Here is a 24,096-nt window from a genome sequence, read left to right on the forward strand (position 1 = left end):
ACTGCAGGTGTTCGGCACTCTTGAAACTCAGATTGCTTATTCAATATCTAACTTTGAGCCATCAAGTTTGAAAATTCTGGCTATTGGATCTGCCTGGGACCCTGAAGTCAAGTGGGTCAGTGACCTGGGTTCTAATACAGGTCCTGACATTGTGCCTCTACTGACATTGAGGGATTTGGGCACATCAGATAGTACTGTTTCTGTTCCCCATCTATAGTACAGGAGCAATGGTATTTAATATTGTAATAGGAACATTAATATTTAGAACCCCATATCTACTGCAATGGGGCATATCAGCAGCACAAATGTCCACATAATCCATCTTTTTGTCAAGCTGTCATGAAATGCTCTTTGCACTAAATCCACCAAACTTGCCATTTTTCCATCCTTCTCCCGCTGCTTAACTTGTCCACCTGCCATTTTGCCTTCCTTACCCATATCCGTTTTCCTGTGTTCTTTCCACAGGAGTTCAAGGGAATCCTGCACCTGCTCTCAGCCTACTGCTATAAAGAGCGAGCACAAGGGGCAAGGCGAGGGAGATACTTCACTACCAAGGATCTTCCCTCAGACAGGGCAGTAGAAAGGGCTGAAGTGCTGTCTGTCTTAGGCAGTGTAAGGGGAGGAGCGGCCCATTATGCAGAACTCAACTTCCCCAGGAATGGAAACCTGTTCCTGGGTAGCTTCTCCTGCAAAACAGGGGAAGATAATTATTCTGTTTATATTATGGTAACAGGTGAAGCCCTGATGAGGGCTCAGCTGCAAGAGGCCCCGTATACACAAAACAAGACAGCTCCTGCCCCACATCACACACGCTCTGTGTGTATAAATGTCACATACAAGACAAGCAAGAGAGCAGCCCCTGCCTGCGGTGGGCCCCACGGGGCTGGGTAATGCTTACCAGTTAACCTTTACCATCCCTAGTTAGGAATGAACTCAAGAGTGATAGGTCAGGAAACTGGCTCCTAAGATTTCTACCAGTGGCAGTCTCAATCCTCCAGATACAATCTGTCCCTGAAGGTGTCTGACTGCTTCTCCCAGCAGAGTGTTTCAAGCCTCCACACACAGGCACAGCCTTTGCTCACCCAGACACACAACAAAAAGCTCCCCACTTGTACAAGTGGACTAAAGGCCCGCACTGAAATAGAGCCTCTTTGCAGATGCCACTGAACAAACCGAACACACAGCAAAGGAGAGTGGCTGCTCCAAAGAGTGTACTGTCTATGTAGATAAAGAGTAGGAGAAGAAATACAGACTTGCCCACGGTTACACAGCAGGTCATGTCAGAGCTGGCACAGATCTGAAGATGGAAGTCCCAGTCCTGTGCCCTATCCACTGGGCCATGTAGCCTCTCACTGCTTGAGGTTCTTTACTGAATCAGGGCCATAAATCAGAAGGTCTTGTTAAAATGAGGAAGGTCTAATGCAGCACATAATATTCGAGGCTGTAGGTACAATTAAATTCCATTAGCATATAGCAGTATTGAAGCCAGTGACGACAAAAGTTGGAAAACCATGTCTAGAATAATTTCCATCATCTCCCTCCTTTTCTGCTACCCTCTGGAATGCACAAGTGTGAATCTGTGGGGCAGAAGTGGCTGTGCAAACATCCAGACAACAGACTGAAGCATCATTTTCTCAAAAAAAATGCAAAATTTCCTCATGATGCTTTGGTTTGGCAGAAGTTCCATGAACTAAAAAACGGGAACATTTTATGAAGAAGATACAAAGAGTAAACATCAGTGCCCACACCCAGCAACAGGCACCCTAGCATTTCACTATATAAGACAACACTTAAAACTAAGCTGGAAATCCAGTTACTTGGACCTAAAGAAAGTATCCTGTAGCTGAACCTGCTTCCTGCACGTAGAGCAAGGAATCTGAAATGGACTGAAACCAAAACCACAGACTTGGAAACGCAGATATTTGAACTCCTTTACATTTATCAGTATTTGAACCTTACCAAGTTAGTTGGACTGCAAACGTGGATCTGGCATTTTGATGTAGATTCATCTCTATTAGCAATATTGATTGTACGCAATTGAAATTGCAAACTCATGCCAGCATTCCCTGGCTGTTTTAATGAGGAAAAATACTGTCCAAATTCCCTGATGACTAATCAAACTGCAACTTCTGCCACCAAATTTTTCCGCATTCCACAGTCTCTTGCATACTCTCATCTTCTTCCTCTAAGTTCAGTTTATACATTAGTAGATGAAGTGTCCTAGTTCAGTAGCTATTGGGGCAAGTGGATAATCAAAGTCACATCAAGTCAGGAATCTTTTGTATTGCTTAGATTTCCTCTCTCCCTCCCCTGCCTCCCCAGTGTACTGTCATACCAGATGCCTTTACAACAGCTAGAAAGCAAGAGACAACTAGTGGCTGGACTGCTCCTGCTCTTATGAAAAAACGTAAAATAGAATTTCAGAGCTGGTGGGCTGGGATGCTGCAAGCTGACATTCCAAAAGACACGGACATCACAAAGGAGTTGAACACAGGGAATTAAGGGTGCATTTTCAAATGCATCTGAGTGATGTGGGAGTTTGAATCTCATTTGTAAACTTGACATAGATCCTTACCTGCCCTGTAACTTTTAAAAAGGTGATTTAGATGCTTCTGAAAACATTATTCTTAATCTCTAGTCAGAGTCAGGCATAATGAGGCATTTTTCCCCAGTTTAGGCTAGTAAAAGCTGAAGTGCATATTTAAAAAAGATGTTGAAATCTGCCCAGCGCCTATTCACACCGGACCTGCTTCTCTAGCCACTGCTATTAATCCCTCTCAAATTCTTTTAAGACCAATTAGCTTTATCTATGAATTTGGTGCTCTAAGTTAAAGTAGGGATGCCAGGTATCCAGTATTGACATGGACAGTCTGGTATTTTCGCCTCCTATCCAGTAAAAAAATTCAGAAAATACCGGACACCTAAAATGTCCAGTATTTTCTGTTTTTCACCTCTGCCAGGAGGCAAAAATACCGGACATCTGGCAACCCTTCGACACACTGAGTTTACCTGGTTCTGCAGGGAAACTGCGATCTTGCTTGATCAAGAAAACAAAATGACCACCAGCAAAAAGCTTAAAGACCAAGGGGAAGCAATGCCTTCCCTGGGTCTTAGTGCTCAACCTCTCTCCTGTTCCTACCCCTATTCTGACTCTGCAAGCACTGAAAGGGCCATGCTGTTTTAATACTGTTTTATTTTATTTTATTTTTTTGCTTAACTCAGAGTCCTTTCCCTCCTCCCCCAACAGAACGTTTTCCCCCAGTGTTGGTTTTTTTTTGTTTTTTTGGGGGGTGGGGGTGGTGGTGTTTGGTATTTTTGGTTAAACCATATGGCAACCCTAAGTGAAAGTGCACCAAAATTCTGCAAATTCACAGATAAATAAAAGGTACTTTGCCTCATTAGGTCCAATAGTCTTGAATTTCTGTCTTCCAAAGGATTTCCTCTCTCAATAGGCTTTCCTCATTTGCATCAATTACAGCTTTTCTAAGCACCAAGTAAATCTTAAGAATCAACTTTGCTTGGTCTTACTTCCAATTAGAAGTTACTAATTACAGGCTCTTCCTTGTAGGGTAATTCTTTCCTGATAACTGAAGCACTAATTAAGAGAGATTTTTGCCTCTTCATTTCCTACCCTTTGGAATGCATTTGACAGATGCTGCCAAAACAAGGTACAAAATATCACATAAACTGCCCCCAGATGTTAGCATCTAAACTTTGTCAATTTGATTTTGTTTTGCATTTGATTGTATATGTGTTTGGGGGACAGCAGAAACATAGCGGCCCCACTAAGAAAGAGATAAGTGATTCTGTGCTACTGATGTGACATTATGAATGAGTGAAATTAATTTGGGCTCTTTCTGTGCGGTTCATAAATATCAATATATAAACCATGAGAAATTACTAAAAAAAAACCACCTTTCTAAACAAGAGTTAAGCTACCAAATGGACCTTAAATAATTATAAGGAGGGTAACAGAGAGGAAATTAAGAAGATACACTATTTCATGAAACTCATTCTTAAATTTCCTGTGTGATGCCAGTCCTGGAGACTCATATGCTCACCATATGAAGATTAGCACGTCACAGACTTAGATTTTAATGAACTAGTGTTAAACACAAAAAAAGGTTCATTTTTAGCAGTGATATTTAAAATAGAACTGCCCCTGAAGCTATGTGCTCTCATGGTTGAGAGCCCACCTCCTACATCAATAGCTCTCAATACCACACACAGAGTTACTCATAATCTATTTTCACAGTGGATTTTAACCTCACGCGGAATTGCCTTAGTTACACACAAAGTTGCTACAAATCTGGGTAAGAAAGAATAACCATATGCAGCCTCTTCAGCAGTTGGGTAACTTTCCTCTCAATAGATATTCCTTTAGTATTTAGAACTAGAAGTCAGATATCAAAAATGGTAACACACATAAACCTGCAGGGGAACTTTTGAACCTGACTGGGCACTCATTAACGGATTTAAAAGTAGACATTTTTCTACAAAGGAATTTCACAAGCCAACTACAGAGCGAGAGAGAGAGAGAGAGAGAGAGAGTGCAGAATTGACCTTCATATGCAAATTTGACACAGTTTCCCTCGGGCTTAACAAAGACATTAACTATAAAGCCAGTCTTCCTTACATTTATCACACCATCGATATCAAAAGCTAAGTATGGGACACTTCCAGCCCACTCAGCCTCATTAGCACCTACACTACTATTGACAGGTAATTTTTTTCCCTCTTTCCTCTCCCTTCTTTTTCTGTTATAATCCTGATAGTCCACCTTTTTTCTCCACTCTAGCTCATCTGAAGAAGTGAGTTTTGCCCATCAAAGCTCATGATACTATATATTTGTTAGTTTATAAGGTGCCAAAGGACTGCTCGTTTTTAAAGTTACAGACGAACGCAGCTATCCCTCTGATACTTTTAGAACTGGAAGATTTATCTAGCGTTGCTTGGGTCTGTCAAGGCTAGGGTGTAGGAGTCAGGGTTCGGTGTGAGGAGGCACTCACATAAGAGGGTGAGGGGTGCAGGAGTCAGGGCAAGGGGTGGGGGCAGCTGCTGTCTGCTCCCCGGGACAGCTCTTGACTTGCTTGCTGCCTCCCTGTGGTCATTCAGGGGTATACCTGTCCCCTGTGCTTGCTGAGCCCCCACTCCCCATGGTGACTCTGGAGTATGACTGTCCATGCTCTCACAGCCCTCCCTTTCCATTTGATGAGAAACAAATCGCATTCCACACACATTCCATTGGCCTGGCACAATCAAACTGTGACCTTGCTTTAAAGTTCCGATACGAGGAAGCTGCCTACTGAATTTGGCTTCTACCATTCAGCAATTCTTGAACAAACAGACTCACAGATGGACAGACTGACCAACACGCACAAACTCTCTCAACTGTATAGTAGATGAGCCAGACAGTGAAGCACAATATACGTCAACATGTTATGACCAATCCAGTGATTGGTGTTTTTGTTCCTTTCCAAAATAAGCAAAATGTCTACTTTCTTGTGTTATCTTCGTGCCTGCAACAGTCTTGCTCTGGGCTTCATTTTCTTATTTATAACGTGGATAATGCATAATTACATACTCCACAGGATTTGTGTTAGGGTGCTTGCATGGTATTCTGATTACAGACAGCTGTACTGATCCTAAGAATCAGTATTATTTCTAGTATGAACATAGCCCTATAACTATATGCATAGTCTCATCATACAGTAATATAGCATAATGTTTTGTCAAGTGACAAAGTCAATGAAAAGCTGGTTCAGCACCGTATGTTGGCATAATTGTAGCATTGTAGTCAACTAATTACCTAACAATTATTTCATTTCTGATACTCAGGCTTGCATAGTAATCTTACTTACAGGAAAAATGCAAATATCATTCATAAATCTTCTTAATAGATCCAGCTGTAAGACCTCATCTCTGGGTAGTAACTTCAGACACTCTCATAAGCTATCACGTTTGCTGTTTCCATGTCAAGCACATACTTCCTCAGCACAAGTTTGATACTCTTATCCACTTCACAGAGCTATTTAGCTGCTGGATAGTTTATCTGCTCCTGTTGTGCTTTTCAGTTTTTCACGTCCATTCAAAGACTATTTTGGTCCACTTGTTATCTATGCTGCTGGTGATACACTCTGCCCACTGCCATCTGTTTCTTTCTCTGTTTTTTTTTTTAAATACACAATTATTCGCTATGCTTTCCCTTCATTGGTTTGCTCACTGCCACGTTCATAAAAATACACTTTTCACCGTGTTCTCTACACCTCCCAAACTTCCACAAATTGCGAGGGATTTTGTGGTGACTGATAAAGCATGTCTCTAGTCAGATCTAGTGCAGAGCGATCAGTCATTAAAATCTTCCTAACTGTACATCTCCCCCCTTCAGTCATGATCTTGATCACCATATTTTTCCTGCTCCCCTCCCACTCTGTGTGCCCACATCTCTTAGGTACTGAATTAGGTGGCCTTTATAGTCCAGCAAAATTATCATGATAGCTATATAAAAATATGCAAACAATTTAAGTATGTCAAGCAATTAAAATACTAAACTGTTGAACAACAGAATACCATTTATTTAAATATTTTTGGATGTTTTCTACATTTTCAACTATTTTTATTTCAGTTACAACACAGAAAAAGTGTACAGTGCTCACTTTACACTTATTTTTATTACAACTATTTGCGCTGTAAAAAACATAGTATTTTTTCAGTTCACCTAATGCAAGTACTATATTAATGTTGAGCTTACAAATGTAGAATTATGTACAAAAACCTGCATTCAAAAATAAAACAATGCAAAACTTCAGAACCTACAAGTCCACTCAGTCCTACATCTTGTCCTCTCAAGCAAGTTTGCTTACATTTGAAGTAAATAATGCTGCCTACTCCTTGTTTTTAATGTCACCTGAAACTGAAAACAGGAGTTCCCGTGGCATCGCTGTAGCCACCATCGCAAGACAGTTACGTGCTAGATGTGCTAAAGATTTGTATGTCCCTTCATGTTTCAGTCACCATTCTGTGCAGTTAATGGGCTCCAAGGCAGTGCAGACAGAACTTTTGAAAGACAATTCCATTCTTTAACAATAATTCAGATGTTTAAAGTGCATTTCTCTTTCCAAACGGCAAATGCAAGAATGAGAAAAAGCTCCCTGCCTGCCCATCCAGGAAATTGTTTTCAAGAAGAAAATGTGAGATATGGGGCTTCACAAAGACAGCCTTACAGCTACTGTAACTCTACTCTGCTCTTTAGAAATCTACGACAGGCTTTACGACCCAGAAAAAAAATCTTTTTTAGAGCATGCAATTTATTATGCATGTAATTGTAGACGATTTAAAAAAAAAGAAACAGCCACAGCTGTGATTAAAACCCCTCTTTTATGTACACTGCATATTTACAAGTAGTCAGTATCCCATGTAGTTTTCTGCTTAGAGACCCACTTACAACTTATTCTTGAAGCTAGCTCTCTTCCAGGATCACAACTTTGCTTCGGGAAAACGGCAGAACTGTTCCTAACCCCAGCAGCAAGTGCCAGCCTACTCCTGGACTATACTCCTTCACTAGTTGCAGCTGGAAACAAGAATTGACTTTGTGATATTGCTGCTTTCATTATTCCCTACTGCTGGGAGGCCTGACTGAAGAGGAGAGAAAGGGCACAGGAAACTGGTCCAAATGTGGCCTTGGGTAAACGCGATTATCGTAAGTGCTCTTCTGTTTTTCAGTTTTCCTTAGTGCCTTCCATTTTTCGGCAAGTATGATAACACTGGCACAGTCCCTTGCTCATTCATTTCTTTGGGAAGCCACACCTTCAAATGGACAATATTTCTGATAGGGAGATCAGGTCTGGAGATTAGGTGTAGCTCAATACTCACTACAATACAAAGCCACAGAACTTCTAAGAAGCTTAAAGAAGGTAGATCATACCCAAGTCAGAGCTCAAACAAACAGCCAGGAGCCATGAAAAAATGTCTGTAAAGCATGTAGCACTATTGACATGAGCTCACAGATTCAGGGTTCTAAATCCCAGAGCTGCTTATAACTGCATTTGTAAGGTTTCTAAACCTCAGTGCTGTGCAGTATTCCCTCCCAGGACTCAACAGTAACCTCACTGATGTTCAGATAAATCCTAGCACTCTGAAGTCACTTTGTTGGCAGGCAATTATAAACAATGGTGACTCTCCGACGAGCTTCACTAACATTTAGCTGAACTGCTATCGATCTAAACCGACTACAGCAATGCTGGATGAGAAACACGTTCTTTAACACAGAGCAATAAATCAACTATACATTTAAATTAGTACATTGCTTTTCTAATTGTGTAACTTACCAAGCTTAGTGGCTCCCTCTGGTGGATATTCAGGAAACTGACCCTCAGATGGGACGCTTACGGTACGTCGCAGGCATCGCCCTTTGGTAGATTCTGTCTGTTGTTCCTGTACCCCCTCCACAGGCATCTACAGGAAATAAAAGATACCAAAATCTTTAATTTGTCATTATACATTTCCTTTTATACTCATCCTCAATGAGTATTTAATTTGTCACTGATCTGGTGGTAATATTCAGACAGGATGCAGCTGATCCAACCCTACCACAAAATTCAGGAGGTTATCATCCAGAAAAGGGGAAATAAGTTTATTATAAAAGAAGTGAGCTACCAGGAAATGCAACTATGCAAAGAGACTCGTGCTTAGCACACAGAGGTGCAGGTGTCTGTGCCAAAAAACCACCAAGCAACAAAAAAACAAACAAACAACCTATACAAGGTAAGTCTTGTACCTGGAAACTGGTTTTCCCATGGCTGAGGACCAAGCGCCATTGGTCTGAAGTGCTATTCATTTCCATATTGTTAAAGTCAGCCTGAAGTTACTAATCAGATTACAAGGCCTCTTAAACGCAAGGCCTTGAGACGCTACAAAAACATGAAGTGGCTGTACTACCAGCTAAGACACATCCTTGTTAAAATCAACAGTATTAGAGGACTGGAACCAAGATACTGGGGTGGATGAATCATTGTTCTGATCAGTATGGCATACAAGGGGACAGGGGAACTTTCAAATTAAGGATGCTACTGATGAAAAGGAGATGGAAAAGGCCTGTAATATTTTATGAATATTATATATACACATCTCTGTGATTGTTAGAGCATTTGATATGATTACTAATGGCTAATGCAGGCTAATTCAGATCTATTCATTGTTAAGGATTACACGAGTTAGCATGCATACAGACAAGAGTGTGCAGACACTTCTGAAAGCCACCCACTTAGCGATAATTAATAGACAACACAGAGAATCAACTATTTGGAAGTTTAAATCGCCCTACAACACAAATTGGTTTGGCCAAGTTCAACAGAGACAAGGAGATTCAGGACTGAAGAAAGTCCGCCCCTAAAGACAGAGAGAGAGAGACTGAGGAACAGCGGGGAAGCAGACTCAGTTCCAGATGTGCGGGGGGGGGGGGGGGGAGAAGAGGTGAGAAGGAGGTGGTATTTCTGGATAAGCTTTAGATAAGATCAAGAAGAGATGTATGTGCAGATTGTTGTGTTCTAACTAAGGATGTTAAAAAGCGATTAATTAATTAGTTGACAGGCACTTCCGCATTCCTCCATTGAAATGTACAAAAGCTCCTGGGAGGAATGGGGAACTCCACGTACAGGGGCCAGTGGGAAGTCCCGCTGACTCTGGGCTGCACAAGGGTGCCTTCTTTGAAATGCACAAGAGTCCCTAGTGGGGGCTCTTGTGAATTTCAAAGCCACGGAGCCCTGGGCCAGCAGGGGATTCATAGCTGACCCTGGGCTTCACAGCTACCCCTTTGAATCACGCAGAGGAGGCATTTTAAAGGGGCAGCTCGCCACACAGCTGATCTGCGGATCAGCTATGTAGCGACCGCCTTGGGGTTTCAAAGTGGTAGAACCGCTATGCGGAGCTGCCACTTTGAAGTACCCCTCCCCCTTTGCTGCCTATCTCATATATTGACTAGTCAAATGAGTGTCCGATAAGCACATGCTTATTAGATAGTTGACTGGTCTTTAACATCCTTAGTTCCAACGAGGGATTTAAGGGTAAATCAGTTTTCACCTTATCAGTATGCTTATAGGATAACTGGTTAAGCGGTGGCCCAGCCTGGCCAGAGGAGGCCCCTGCCCCCAGTGTGGCATGGTGGGCTCAACCTAGCATGGATAGAGCAGCTCCTACCCATGATGTGGTGTGGCGGACCCTGCCTGGCTCAGAGCAACCTCCTTCCCATGACACAAGTCTCTGCCTGGCCCAAACAACCTCCACCCATGGTGTAGTGGGTCCACCCAGCTGCAGCAGCCACCTGGTGTGGGATGCTGGTTAACTGCTTACATATATTTATCGGTTAACTTTTTTAAACTGGATTTTACATCCCTAGTTCTAACCCTTTGCTTTCGTGATGCTCTGTTCTGATTATTAAGACTGAATACTCACTTTGCAAAGATTGTTGTGTGTCACTATGGACACAATGGTTACAGTTCTTGAAGAGAAAACTGGCAGGACTCTAATGCAGTCAGGTATGCTGAGGAAGTCAGTTCACACGGTGCTACACCACAGGGCCCATTCTAGAGTCAGGGAGGAATCCCATAATTTTCCCAGAAAGATAAAAGCAATAGGGCTTCACCTGCAGCATTACACTTAGAGATGCTGAAAGTGCATTTAGCCCTGAACTATGGCAACTGGTTCCCCTTATTGGACTACCTCCTACGATATGGAGACGGCTAGTAATATTTGCATTTTCACTTGCTTATATATTTCTAATATAATGCACTATTTTCAGTTATTTCCTCAAGTTTCACTGACTAAACTGAAATCTTCCATATCTAGTTTCTTTGGAAGTTTGAGAAAACTTTTGAGCTGTTATATACAAAAGGAGAGTGAACAACATTACACTTTTACCTCAACAAGTTCTGGCAACCTCTTTCAGCAGCTCTGCAGGTGAAATGACTGTAGCTAGAAAACTGAGGTTTTAGCAGGGCAACAGCCTTTGTCAGTGGTTATTAAGTGCTGTAATGAAAACTGGTGGAGGTTTGACAATTAGAAAACACTGGAAAAAATTGCAGACTTCAGACATGGACAGCAATTTTTAAAAATTTTTTTGAAACAATAACTCCGAAGGAGACCAAGCCTCACAGGGAAGTGCACTAACAGCGTACCAGCAACCTGTTCCCCCCACCTTTTCCAAATGATTTATTTTATAAATAGTCTATTAAAATTAATTATGAGACATTAATTCTGCACTGAAAAGTCAAGAAATGCAACTTATTCTCCCTTCTTGTGCATATGGTATTGAGATAGTCTTTAACTGCATGATCACATCATATTTCACATTACACACGGGATCATGCAATTTTTTTCCTACAGCCATAAAGAGTATCTTATAATTTGTGGAGTGAAGAACTCAGGTTCATTCACCATGCAACTGGTGAATGATAAAGGCATAAATGGCTTTTATTGTCCCTATCTGGCATAACACAGGGAAATAGTAATATCAAAAAATATTAGTCATTTATAGGAAAGGTATATAAAATATGCATGATACATTGTGCTATTTGAGAAATGCATGTGACCATTTAGTTCCAGACTGCACTTTAAGGACTCAATTTTAGCCCTGGCATTTCCTGACTTTTTAGTACTTAATCGTGTAATATTAATATTTATCTTAAGGTCTTTTTTAAAATGTAATTTGATACCATGCTTGTCTGTTGCCTCCTTCAAGCATTGCTCATTTTTTTTCAAAGTAAGTGACTCAGCTCTCTCGTGGACATCAGAAAGTGTTAGTAATGTAAATGGACACTAATATTTTTGGTTTGTGTCATATTCACTCAATCAAGATCAAATATTACATTTGCAATTTTCATTTGCAGACACCAGTTAGGCATTTTTTATACTTGAATGCTTTTTCCGTTCTTTCAACAACCTATCTCTGAATCATTTCAGATTGCTCTTGCTGAATGCTACATACAATAACTTCATAGTAGCCTGTGCCCTACTCCGCTTAACCTCAGATACACAGCCTACTGATTTGTGACAACTATCCTTTTAGCAGACATGCATCGCTATTTTGGTTCTAATTCTGTAGTCAATGCAATTCTTTTGCCTGTGAGCTTCCCTAAGACTAGACTGCTAATTAGCTCACAATGCTGACATAGCTCCTTCTCTCCACATACAGCTTCTCTGCACTTTTGTTTATTCTTCTCACATCAGACTCACTATTTTTATTTTTACACGACTAACCCTACGAGTGCTCAGATCCACCAGTTGAGGCTAGTATGCCTGCATCCATTCTGCCAGCTAAGCAAAGGCAGGCAGGCAGTTGGATAGTAGGCTTCTCATTTCTCAGAGGCTGACCTTCCAACAAGGTTTCTAATCTATATTCTTTATTAGGAGGAGATACAAGTTTCCGCAGCTATGCCTAAGCTCAATTTTCAGCTATGTTATCAGTCTGTGCCCTAGAGGGGGTTATGGCCAGCAGAAGGAGCTATAAGAAAAATAAAAAGGACAGAAAATTATCTCTGCAGAAATGCCTGAGCCAAAATTTACCTGGCTTATTGGTTCATGTTGGGTGCTGATACCAGACAGGTGTAATAATAAGTGTCTTACCCAGTAAATCTTGTGATTTTTGAGAGTTTATTCAATGCTTATACAATAGTTTATCAAATACTCTCTTATAATACTTTACCAGCTCTGCATCACATTGAATATATTATTCAGCAACCAGTGAAATCCATCAAATAGGACCATTTTGTCCCAGATATAAAACACCCAACAGTTGCCTAAAATGTGATGTTTTTTAACTAGAAACAAGGTTCCCAACTTAAGATTGGCACTGATCACTCCATGTATATTCCAAATCTTTAGCATGAAAGTCAGCATGTCCATCCCAAAAGACAGGAAATCTTTTCTGGAAGTATCAATTAAACTAAAGTTGAAGTACAATGTTTCCAGGAAAGGCAAACTCAGATGCTTAATAAGGAGTCTTAAGACTATAATTAGTTCCTCATATGGATACAATTTCTCTCTCTTTTGCTCTAGTTACAGAGAATTCTTAGCCAAGAGATTCTCTTGAGGCACTTAACATTGCTCCAGAGAATAACTGCCCCTTTTTTCCCCACTGTGTCAAGTGCTCTACTATCTGTATATTGACCAAGAGCCACAGATAAGTAGGAAGTCTAAGTGTAGCCCCATTAGGAATAGCTTGCTTGATGACCCAAAAAGCTGTACATTTCAGAGATCTAAGTTCCTGATACCCCAAGCAGCTAATATCTTTCACATGAAATTAGAAACTGTACATTTGTCTGTCCAATGAATCAGATCTATGCCTCTTAGTGAACAATGTCTTATTTCTCCAAAGAAATGTCTCATCTGATGATATGCCCTAAAACATATGAAATGAGATGTAGTAAACATCATCAGAGAATGTATCATACAGAAACTATAGAGGATGTTTGCTTGTTCTCTCTACATTATTGTTGCACTATGGAAGCTATAAGAATTTTACCATGCCAGAAGAGAAAAGAACAAAGATACAAGTGTGACGGGGTGCGGTCATAGACGACCCATTGGGATTTTTCCCTGGTGTGCGGATTATGCCACTGATACCTGCCTTCTTGTTCTCTGGAACTCCCCATCACCCTGTCCTGCTGGGCTAGATTCTCTGGTCTCCCCACAATAAGGCACAGAGTTGGGGTGACTACTCTCCTGCAGAGCTACACAGACACTGAACCACTTCAGCTCCGGCACTGTTCTATGGCACAGCTCCCAGGAATACAACCCTCAAAAGGGGTCAAATTCCCAAATAAATCTGTGTATCTGTGAAAAAGTTTTACACAAAGAAAGCTCATGAGGAAGTTCACCCTCTTTATCAATGAAAGAGAAATATGCACACTGACTGTCCCCTCCTACCCCACCAAAAAACAATTATTTACCCTGAGCCTGATAATAAACAAAAGTGTTTTTATTAAATACAAATAGTAAGAGTTAAGTGGTTGCAAGTGAAAACAGATCAAAGTAAGTTACGAAGTTAAAATGAAAAGAAAACACATAGCTAGTTCTAACTCATTAAAAACTTATTGCAAACAGATTCTTACCCTAATGAGCTATTCTTGTTCTAGGCATAATCTTCAGGTCAGAGACCACCTCTTATCTTGACCTGGGTCCCCAGCCCTCTTTGGAGTGTGTCACATCCATCGAAGATAAAGGGCTGATAACTTTCCCTTGCTTAAATAGTCTTTTCCCCAGGGCAGGAATCTTTTATTCTACATTCCCCTTTCCGTGGAAAAATACCTGCATCAAAACGGAATCCCAAAACCAGATGGAATGGTTGCATGTCTTACTAGTCCAATCACCTATACAGGACAAACAAGGCTATTTTCAAGATGCTAACTTAATCACCAAATCATTAAGGCTTTGGATGGAAACAGGGGGGGAGGGGTGGAGGGGGAGGGAGAAAACCAATAATGGCTTTTATTAGCATATTTAAAACTATAAACAGTCTCATACTTCATATTTCTAACTTTACATACAAGAATAATACATGCACCAAAATAGGAAATACAGATCCAGTAGACTGTATTATAAAAAATTAATAGGTTACAGGAGGCATTTTGCCCAAAGCATCTACGGAAGTTATGCATATTTATATTCATAAGCCAATTCATAAGGGAGGCAGGCACAATAAGCACCCAACCTGGATATAAACCTTTAGAAAAATAGAAGAATTTGTTTAAAAATTGGGATATTTGAATTAACGATTTGGCACCATTTAGGTCCTGAGAGTGCTTGATTAGAAAGGTTCAACCTGTACTGGAAGTAAGTGCATTAGGAGGTAGAGAATTTATAATGGAGGATTATTAGTAAATATAACAAGAAAATCTTAGAGATCTGTATTGTTCCCTTCCCTTGGATAGTTGCTGCCCCCCCCCCCCCCCCCCCAACACTGGTCCATGTCAATTTTTTATGAGACTGCATGGTAATTTTGTTTTCAATACAAGCCTAGAATATTTGTTCTGTCCACATTGACTGACTAACTGTATATTGATAATTGATTGTACATGTCTGGTTCTAGATGCTAGGGATGTAAAAGAGTGGTTGAATAGTTGACTACTCACATTTCCCATCTCCCCTTGCTGCCTCTAAATCAGAAGCAGGAAGGGGGAGGAAGCAGGAGCCAGTGTTGGGGGGAGCCAGCTTAAAAAGCAGGAGCCGGTGGCGCGGTGTATGTGGGGAGCAGGGGAGGCAGAGGTACAGTGCAGGACCCGCTTCAATCCCTGCTCGCACCGGGTCCCCAACTGTTGTGCCTCTGCATTTTAAATGTAGTAAGAGCCACCTGGCTCCTTCTACATTTAAAAGGCACAGCACGGGACCTGGCGCAAATGGGGATTGGCCCCCACTGCTGCAGCTCTGCCTTTTAAATGTAGTAAGAACAGGGCGGCACCCAGCTCCTACTACATTTAAACTGTGGAGCTGCAGCAGGGGTAGTGAGCATCCCCCCCCCTTATCAACTAATTGAGTAGTCAATGGAAATTCCATCAACTCCTCAATTAGCTGATTAATCACAATTTAACATCCCTGCCAGATGCATTGATAAACTGCAGCTTGGTCTAGAAGAATTAAGTGGCCTGATCTGAGAAACACCATCTAAGGTAAATGTGGACCTGAAAAAAATCCAGCATTAAAGTCAGCTAACACTCCTTGGTCTTAGCAAAAAGGGGTTTTCGGAGATAAAACTCCATTTAAATACTGGCTGTAACACAACTGGCAAATCTAGTTGGTTAGATTTCAGCTTTAAAGTCTAACTAGCGCATTGGCAAATTCATATAACTGAGTCTATTCATGCTTGCCCTGCTTCCTCAGATTACCAGAATGTAGTATCTGCCTCAGATTCAAGCAATCCGATCTCCTCCAGACTTTCTAGTCCTTAAGGACAGGTTCTCCTCCCTGCCTCGCACTTTGCTTTCAGTTTTTAGGATTACAAAGAATACTTTAAAAAACCTAAACCCTTTCAATTTTGGCCAAACATACATAAAGAATGACCTTAATGAAATGCCACAGTTCAGACCAAAACACTTTCTTTAGGGTTTTTCCCCCACAAAAGCCATTTCAAAAGCAATACATTAATACAAAGGCATAGAGAGGTTCAAGAATGTCAACCTATTTCATTCTCTACTTGTTACATAATGTTTACATAGCACCACAAACTCAAATTTACACAGCTCTTTATAGAAATACAAGCAATGCTGTCCCTGCCCTAAAGACATTATAATCTGAACTAGACAAAAGCAAGGAATTATGAAAAGGGATGAAGGAATAGATTCTGCTGCTCTACTCTGCACTAGTTAGGCCTCAGCTGGAGTACTGTGTCCAGTTCTGGGCGCCACATTTCAAGAAAGATGTGGAGAAATTGGAAAGGGTACAGAGAAGAGCGACAAAAATGATTAAAGGTTTAGAGAACATGACCTATGAAGCCAGGCTTCATGAACTGGGCTTGTTTAGTTTGGAAAAAAGAAGATTAAGGGGGGACATGATAGCGGTTTTCAAATATCTAAAAGGGTGTCACAAGGAGGAAGGAGAAAATTTGTTCCTCTTGGTTTCTGAGGACAGGACAAGGAGTAATGGGCTTAAAGTGCAGCAGGGGAGGTGTAGATTGGACATTAGGAAAAAATTCCTAACTGTCAGGGTGGTCAAATATTGGAATAAATTGCCAAGGGAGGTGGTGGAATCTCCCTCTCTGGAGATATTTAAGAACAGGTTAGATAGACATCTGTCAGGGATGGTGTAGACGGAGCTTGGTCCTGCCTTGAGGGCGGGGGGCTGGACTCGATGACCTCTCGAGGTCCCTTCCAGTCCTATTATTCTATGGTTCTATGAATAATTCTGACAAACAAAAGAACAGTAAGATTAAATTCCAGTATTTATTTTTAAGCTGTAATAAGGTAGTGCTAAAGAGGATAAGATTGCATTGGTGGGATACTCAAAAGTGATCTGAAACTGACAAACCTGCATACTAACTGTAGATTAACTCTCTTGGAACTAGAACATGCACTCTTGGTCAGGACCATTTGGAAAGCAGCATCCACACCAGGGCTTTTTTGCCAAACTACAAGTGAAAGGTTTTATGAAAGCCAAGGCTCTGACTCCATCCCATTTCCTTTTCACTTAGGGTTATCGTTATTTTGAGATAACTAGCATTATTTTGAAATAACATCGTGAGCGTTACACAGCCATTCCGTTAGCTCATTATAATTGCAAAATAACAGACGACTTATTCAGAAATCTGTAAACCTCATTCTACGAAGAGTAACACTTATTCCGAAAATAAGACGCTCCACTTCTGCTAGTTGGAAATAGCCCCTCACCAGGGCCATTCTAAGTTATTCCTCCCCAGTGCCTCCTGGGGCTCTAAATCGAGATAGCACGTCTACATTAGGGAAGCCTGCCTCGGACTAATTTTGAGGCTTCCCTGCAGTGTAGATGTGCTATTTCGGAATAACTATTCCGGAATAGATTATTTCGAAATAGCCCCGCAGTGTAGATGTATCCGGGGGCTACGTCTACACTGGCATGATTTTCCGGAAATGCTTTTAAGGGAAAAGTTTTCTGTTAAAAGCATTTTCGGAAAAGCGCGTCTAGATTGGCAGGACGCTTTTCCGCAAAAGCACTTTTTGCGGAAAAGCGTCCGTGGCCAATCTAGATGCGCTTTTCCGCAAAAAGCCCCGATCGCCATTTTCACCATCGGGGCTTTTTTGCGGAAAGCAAATCTCTGCTGTCTACACTGGCCCTTTTGCGCAAAAGTTTTCCGGAAAAAGACTTTTGCCCGAACGGGAGCAGCATAGTATTTCCGGAAAAGCACTGACAATCTTACATGAGATCGTCCGTGCTTTTGCGGAAATTCAAGCGGCCAGTGTAGACAGCTGGCAAGTTTTTCTGAAAAAGCGGCTGCTTTTCCGGAAAAAGTGGCCAGTCTAGACACAGTTTTAGTGTTTTTCTATTCTAGGAGTATTTCAGCAAATTCTGCTCCTGCTGATGCAGCTTAGATCATCAAAAAAGTTCTTTTGTCTGTATAATTTAGACTAGTTTGGCAAGCACCATAACCTTTGCTGCAAAGGCAATTTATGGTGGTATAATTACATCTATTCTAGGGCATTTGTAGGTATTAAAATGTCTAGAAAAAAAAAGTCATACCCAATTAACATTACTATATCAGCCAAAATTGCTAGAGCAGATTTGGCTTACTCTATCTTAAAACAGTGCTGGATTCAGTAAAATTGAAACCGTGTTTTCAGTCTCGTGTTTTCAGTCTCGAGAAACTCAAACAAAAGCTTAAAGGTTCCCAAGAAGAGAGGAAGGTAAGTGGCAGGGAAAATTCATTCTGCCATTTTAAACTGGTATTACCTTTGTCGTTTGAATGCTAGAACCAAGACGCTTGAGGGGCTCATTCTTGAATCCCTTTTTGCTGATGACTGTGCACTTATGTCACATGAGCAATCTGATCTCCAGCTTATTGTCAACAAGTTTGCTGAAAACACTCGCCTCTTTGGTTTGACCATCAGCCTAGGAAAGACCACGGTACTGTTTCAGCCTGCTCCAGGATCTGCTTCTCTCCCCCCTTCAATCTCTATTGAAGGAACAGAGTTAAAAACAGTGGACGCGTTGAAGGACCTCGGCAGGGTGACAGCCAATGATGGCTCCCTTGATAAAGAAATCTAATGCCTGATTGGCTTTGCAGATCCTGGCATTGGCGCCTGAGAGCACGAGTGTTGAATCAGCACAATATTTGACAATCCACTAAACTGAAAGTGTACAGGGCTGTAGTCTTGACCAGCCTCCTGTATGAAAGTGAAGCCTGGACCTTGTATAGGAAACATGTGAAACTACTGGAGCGCTTCCACACACGCAACATGAGGTCATTACTGCATATTCGATGGCAGGACAGAGTCACAAACTTGGAAGTCCTTGACAGAGCAGGAACCACAAGCATTGAACCATGATTCTGAAAGCCCAGCTTCGTTGGACAGAGCACATCATTCGAATGGAGGAGTCAAGAATTCCTAAGCAACTCGTCTATGGTGAACTCTCCCAGGGCAAAAAGAATCAAGGCAGGCCTCATAAGAGGTATAAAGACTGTGTAAAGGCCAACATTGCTCATGCTGGATTAAAGCCAAAGCAGCTAGAGCAGCATGCAGAAGACCGAACAGGCTGGTGTGCTCTCGTACAACACGCGTATGACAACTTCGAAGAGCAGCGACGCATGCGCCTGATTGATGCTCGTGAGAGGAAAAAAGCAACAGTAGCAGAAACACTGACAGAGCCAGGACAATTCCTTTGCCCTTACTGTGAATGCCCATGCCGTTCAAGGCTTGGACTCCTCAGCCATATGCGAGTCCACAACCGATGAGCCTGTGCAAGTTCAAGACGTCATCGTCGGACATGACGGACTACCAACAACAACAACTTACTAAATAATCTTTCTCCCTGAAATACTGTCTTTATTGATTCCCACTCTTGAGAGGTTAACTAGTGTTAATCACCCTAAGAGGAGGCAGGTCTAAGGAGAATAGGCCTCAGCATTCAGATCTAGCTGTGTCATTGAAATGCTGCGAAGGTTTACCACAATCTTAGAGATGTCTCAGACATGCTGCGTCAGCTGCTAGATTGGGTCAAATGTACTCTAAGCCTAGATGGCATGGGAACACCTCTAAGGGCATAACCAAAGCTCCATGGTTTATTAGCATATTAAGCCTCGTCCCCCAAACATCCCACCCAAATCTAGTCCACATTTACAGAGCATTTTACACTGGACTGAAGAGATGCAGATCCTGAAATGCTGCTGCTAAAATTCCCATCATGGCAAGCTGCATAACTACACTATCTTGAGTATTTTCTAACCCTGAGAACTGGCCTTCCTGGAGCTACTGTTTTAACATTAGATCCTGCAGCAGTCTGCCCTCTGGGATATAAATAGATACTCATGGACATTCCAAAAGCTTTTCTTGCCAGTTAAGAAGTCTAACTTGCAATTTCCAGGATTCAAACAAGCACAGCCTGAGAGCTCAGAGATATCCCCACAACTAAACTACCTGATAGAACTGTATCTGTGGCGCAAATCCTAAGACCGAGGCCTATGTCTGGGGGCTTTCAGATAGATACGACAATAAAGTGATCTAGGAACTCAGTAGCCTAAGTCTCAATGAATGTCAAAGACACTCAAGGACCATGAGTAGAGGTGGGTAGTGACTGGTTTTCCTAACCATCAAGAATTTTAGATAGCAAAAAATGTCTTCAATCAAGACAAAATTTTAAAAATCTTTGTTTTATTTGTACAATTTTTTTTACCTTATAAAGTATAAATTACTAAAAGGTCAAACTAAAAAGCAATTTCAAGACAAAAACGCCCTGTTTATATTTAGAAAGTATCAAAATGGGACATTTCAACAATTTTAAAACAACTTTGAATCCAAGAGATTAACTCTAACCTCTAACTCTAACCCATACTTGAAAACAAATAGTTTAGCAAATCAGCATTTTCTGATAACAAAAAAAAAGTTATGTAGAAAAGTTCTGCATCTCTGCTCCTAAGTCTCTTTCAAAAACTAGACTTAAGTACTTTTGAAAATTCTGTCCTGTGCCTTTAAAGAAAGAAAAATGTGAAAAGTGTTACTCCCTGTAGCTTGTGTTGGGAGCACTGCTGTTGCTCCATGAAGGCAGAGAAGGGGTGTTTAGGAAATGAAACACCAAACGTGGATCCTACCTTGGGGTCAAAGCTTAGGAGACAGAGAAGCCCCTGGGGTCCAGGCCCTGGGATAAGTAGGGTGACTTTAAGCCCTTGCACAGGGGGCTGACGTGGATAGGGTTGCCAGATGGTCCCCCCCAAAAATACCAGACACACAGTATTTTGGTCAAGCAAAAAAAAAACACAGGATAAGTACTGGCTCTCCCAGCCACTCCCCCCGTCCCCGCTAGGCTTCTGATGCACCAAGAGCAGTGATCGCAGTCCCGCCTCCTAACCTGGGAGTCCCGGCTGGGAGGTGGGGCCGCAATCGGCACTGGGAGCCTGTGATTGCGCGGAAGCCTGGTGGGGGCGGGGGAGTCCCAGCTACTTCCCCCACCTCTGCCAGGCTTCTGCGCAATCACAGGCTCCTGGCGCCGATTGTGGCCCCGCATCCAGCCACTCCCCCCGCGCATGCCAGGCTTCCATCCAGTGCACAGCCGGAAAAAAATCAGAGAATACCGGACATTGCACATGTCCGGTATTCTCTGATTTTTTTTTTTTTTACCAGACAAAGAGCGCAAATACCGGACTGTCCGGTAGAATACCGGACACCTGGCAACCCCAGCAGTGGAGCCTGTGCTTTGGGCTGAAATGGGCTGAAAGTCACTCCCATCCCACACTGCACAGCTTATCTGAGGGGCTGAAAGATTCCCCAGTGCTGGTGCTGATCAGGGCTCTAGGTGGCTCTGGCATACACAAAACTGGGCTCCCTCCTGGGCAGCACCTCATGCAGGAGAATCTTGGACTTTCTGGGGGTGCCAGAGCAGCAGGAGAGCAAGGAGCCCACCAGCCAGACTGCAGGTGTGCGGAGTGCTCCTGCCAGGACTGGTTCTTTGCAGAACACTGGGAGCGGGACATGTCCCACTGGGGGGCGGGTTAGGGAGGAGCAGTAGAGGGAAGAGCAGGAAGGGAGGATGCAAAGGGCTGACGGGTGGGCAGCAGAGGTGACATTTGGTGCAGTCAAACGTCTGCCCCAAAAAAAACCCTTTCAATTGGGTCTCCCACCTACTATCAACCATCACAGCTTGCCTCTGGTCATTATTCCCCTTTGTCCTTGTAAAAAGGCGGAGAGAGAACTTGGAATCTGAAGGCAGATGCTTCAGAAAGAATCTTGTGCAATGTAAAATGCTCTTTCTTGCCCCATCTACCTCTAATTCCAAACAACACAACAGAGCCTGCAAGACAATAGCCAAATTGCAGACAGCAAGCCTCAAAACAGCAGCAACCCGGCTGGCGTGACTGCCACTTAGATGTCACATGATCTCCTGTTTGTGTCCCCCCTCATGAGAGTTCTCTGTTATTATCCCGTCGCAGCCACTTCTGGAAGCACTAAACCTCCATAACCCCTTAAATTAAACGGCGCATCTTTGGCCTGTAGGGGTTAGCCCCTTACTATGTGATCTTAAAAAGATGCTCTGGTAGCTCTTACTGTAATAAAAGTTTCACTGAGGTGATGGAAAGATTGGTACGCTCCCCAAACAGCATCGCAGAAATCAGATGTAATATAGGTTTCCATTGTGGAAAAATCCCTACATTTTGAAGTGAAACAGCCTAGACCTGTTCTACTGGTCTTGGAATATGCTGCAAGGCGTTATCACACCATAAAAGTGCCTCTGAAATCGTACAGTAGGTCCACATCTCAAAAGCTAGTGGCTCCTCACTTCATGGACGAGCCCTTGGGTTTGGGTCGCCCCTCCCCCTGTCCCTTCCCCTTTAGGCTTATTCTCCACTTGCTTTCTGAGTTTCAATCTCTTTTTTTTTCTCCTTACTGGTGGTGCTCTTCTTCCCTGTTAATTTTAATTCCATACAAGTTGACAAAGTGTTATGTGACTATGGTTAGCCTGCACTCCAACAACTTGATGCCATCACCATTTATTTTTGTCTAAGTAATTGCAGATACATTGGACTGAACTGTAACTTGAAATATTTGCCCATAGAGAATTCTTGGCATAGTCTCTGTTCAGTCAAATCAATGTATGTAGTTGTGTAGCATTTCTGGGAAAACATACTTGCAAGTAGTTTTTCCAGTGTCTTACTGCAGGTTTCTATTGATTTCCCCAACCATATTGAAGTAGGTCTGCACATTTCATTCAGACAACTCCCTGTGTTGAAATGGAGCGCAAGACAGTGCAGTGCTACAGGTGAAACAGTTAAGGTTTATTTTACTTCCCTAACTGTATTCTGCATGCACTAGTTTCCTGCCTTCTGGACAGAAAACATTACACATTCAACTTCTCTCCAATTTAACCCAAAGTAAAGTCTCTTGCTTTAGTGGATCAAAACCCAAATAGATTAAGAGAAGAAAAAAAGACACTGAAAAGTTTCACCACCTTACATCTTTGCTACCATAACCTGAGCCCCACAACTTACCATTGCTTGCCTCGTCCCCTTCCGACTTAGGCAAAAAGATGCTTCCCAGATCATCTTTTCCACAGATCATCTTCTTCACATACTTCTCTGACCTTGTTTTCCCACTTTGTAATTCCCTTCACTAGCTTCCACTTTTCCTTCTGTACCCAGTTTACACTGCTCACCTATACTTTCGGGCTCTACACAATTCTGGTTCCACTTACAGTGTTTTCTAGTCTCCTCCTACATTCCACAAGCTCCACCCAACCTTGTCTCCCAACTTCTTTTTCATCTCAGTTCACTGTCATTTCATATAACTGCTTTTACTTGGAGTAACCTGCCAATTAAAATTTACCAAGTAGATTCCCCTCTTCCTTTAGAAAGATAACCGAGATTAACCTTTTGCAACAAGCATTCAAGATATAAAAACCACTTTGTGTTTATGCTGTTTTATTTAGTCTGTTTTATCAGCTCTTTGTTTCTTCATCTTAAGATTGCACAAGAGAATTTCTTGTAAAACTACTTGTGTTTTTATAAGTGCAGAGAAACGCACCCTCATGTGTACAGATTCAGAGGCTAGATTAAAATGAACTTCTACTTTTATCATGTATGACTGAAAGTTCCAGTGGGACTTTCCCTACTTTCTCCATTTAGAATAGTTACAATCCCTTAACAAATCAGAATTGCAAATTTGAGTCTGCAGATTGTAGCTTCTAAAGTCAGTCAGCTGCTTAGCATGTGGAGTCACACCTGTACCACAGGCAGTGTCTGCTTGGCTCAATTTGGATAAAGCAATGAGTAATTTCTCAAGACCATGCTCCTGCAGGCTTCTCAAAGCACACTGCAAAAGGTTAACTCTCTTGCTGGATTCTCCTGTTTGTAATTGGTGTATTTAATTCCCTTGCTCTGTATGCCCACATAAATAATCTTTAATTTCTGACAGACAACCGGCAGAAGAGGAG

At 42.0% G+C, this 24,096-nt stretch overlaps 1 protein-coding gene across 12 annotated transcripts in view; it reads right to left on the reverse strand.

The window, feature by feature from the left end:
• The window catches only part of RASAL2 (RAS protein activator like 2), a 246,919-nt gene that overhangs the window by 110,329 nt on the left and 112,494 nt on the right, over positions 1 to 24,096 (reverse strand). For 10 of the 12 annotated variants that reach the window (XM_075936872.1, XM_075936874.1, XM_075936873.1 and 7 more), the window contains exon 3: positions 8,328 to 8,454. In XM_075936872.1, the coding sequence (XP_075792987.1) occupies positions 8,328 to 8,454 (127 nt within the window). Of the gene's footprint in view, positions 1 to 8,327; positions 8,455 to 10,914; positions 10,938 to 23,155; positions 23,612 to 24,096 lie in introns of those variants that run through there. The other 2 variants (XM_075936876.1, XM_075936877.1) reach the window with 2 other exon arrangements.

The sequence above is a fragment of the Pelodiscus sinensis genome, chromosome 9, assembly GCF_049634645.1.
Source record: "Pelodiscus sinensis isolate JC-2024 chromosome 9, ASM4963464v1, whole genome shotgun sequence".
In the NCBI taxonomy this organism is placed as follows: domain Eukaryota; kingdom Metazoa; phylum Chordata; order Testudines; family Trionychidae; genus Pelodiscus; species Pelodiscus sinensis.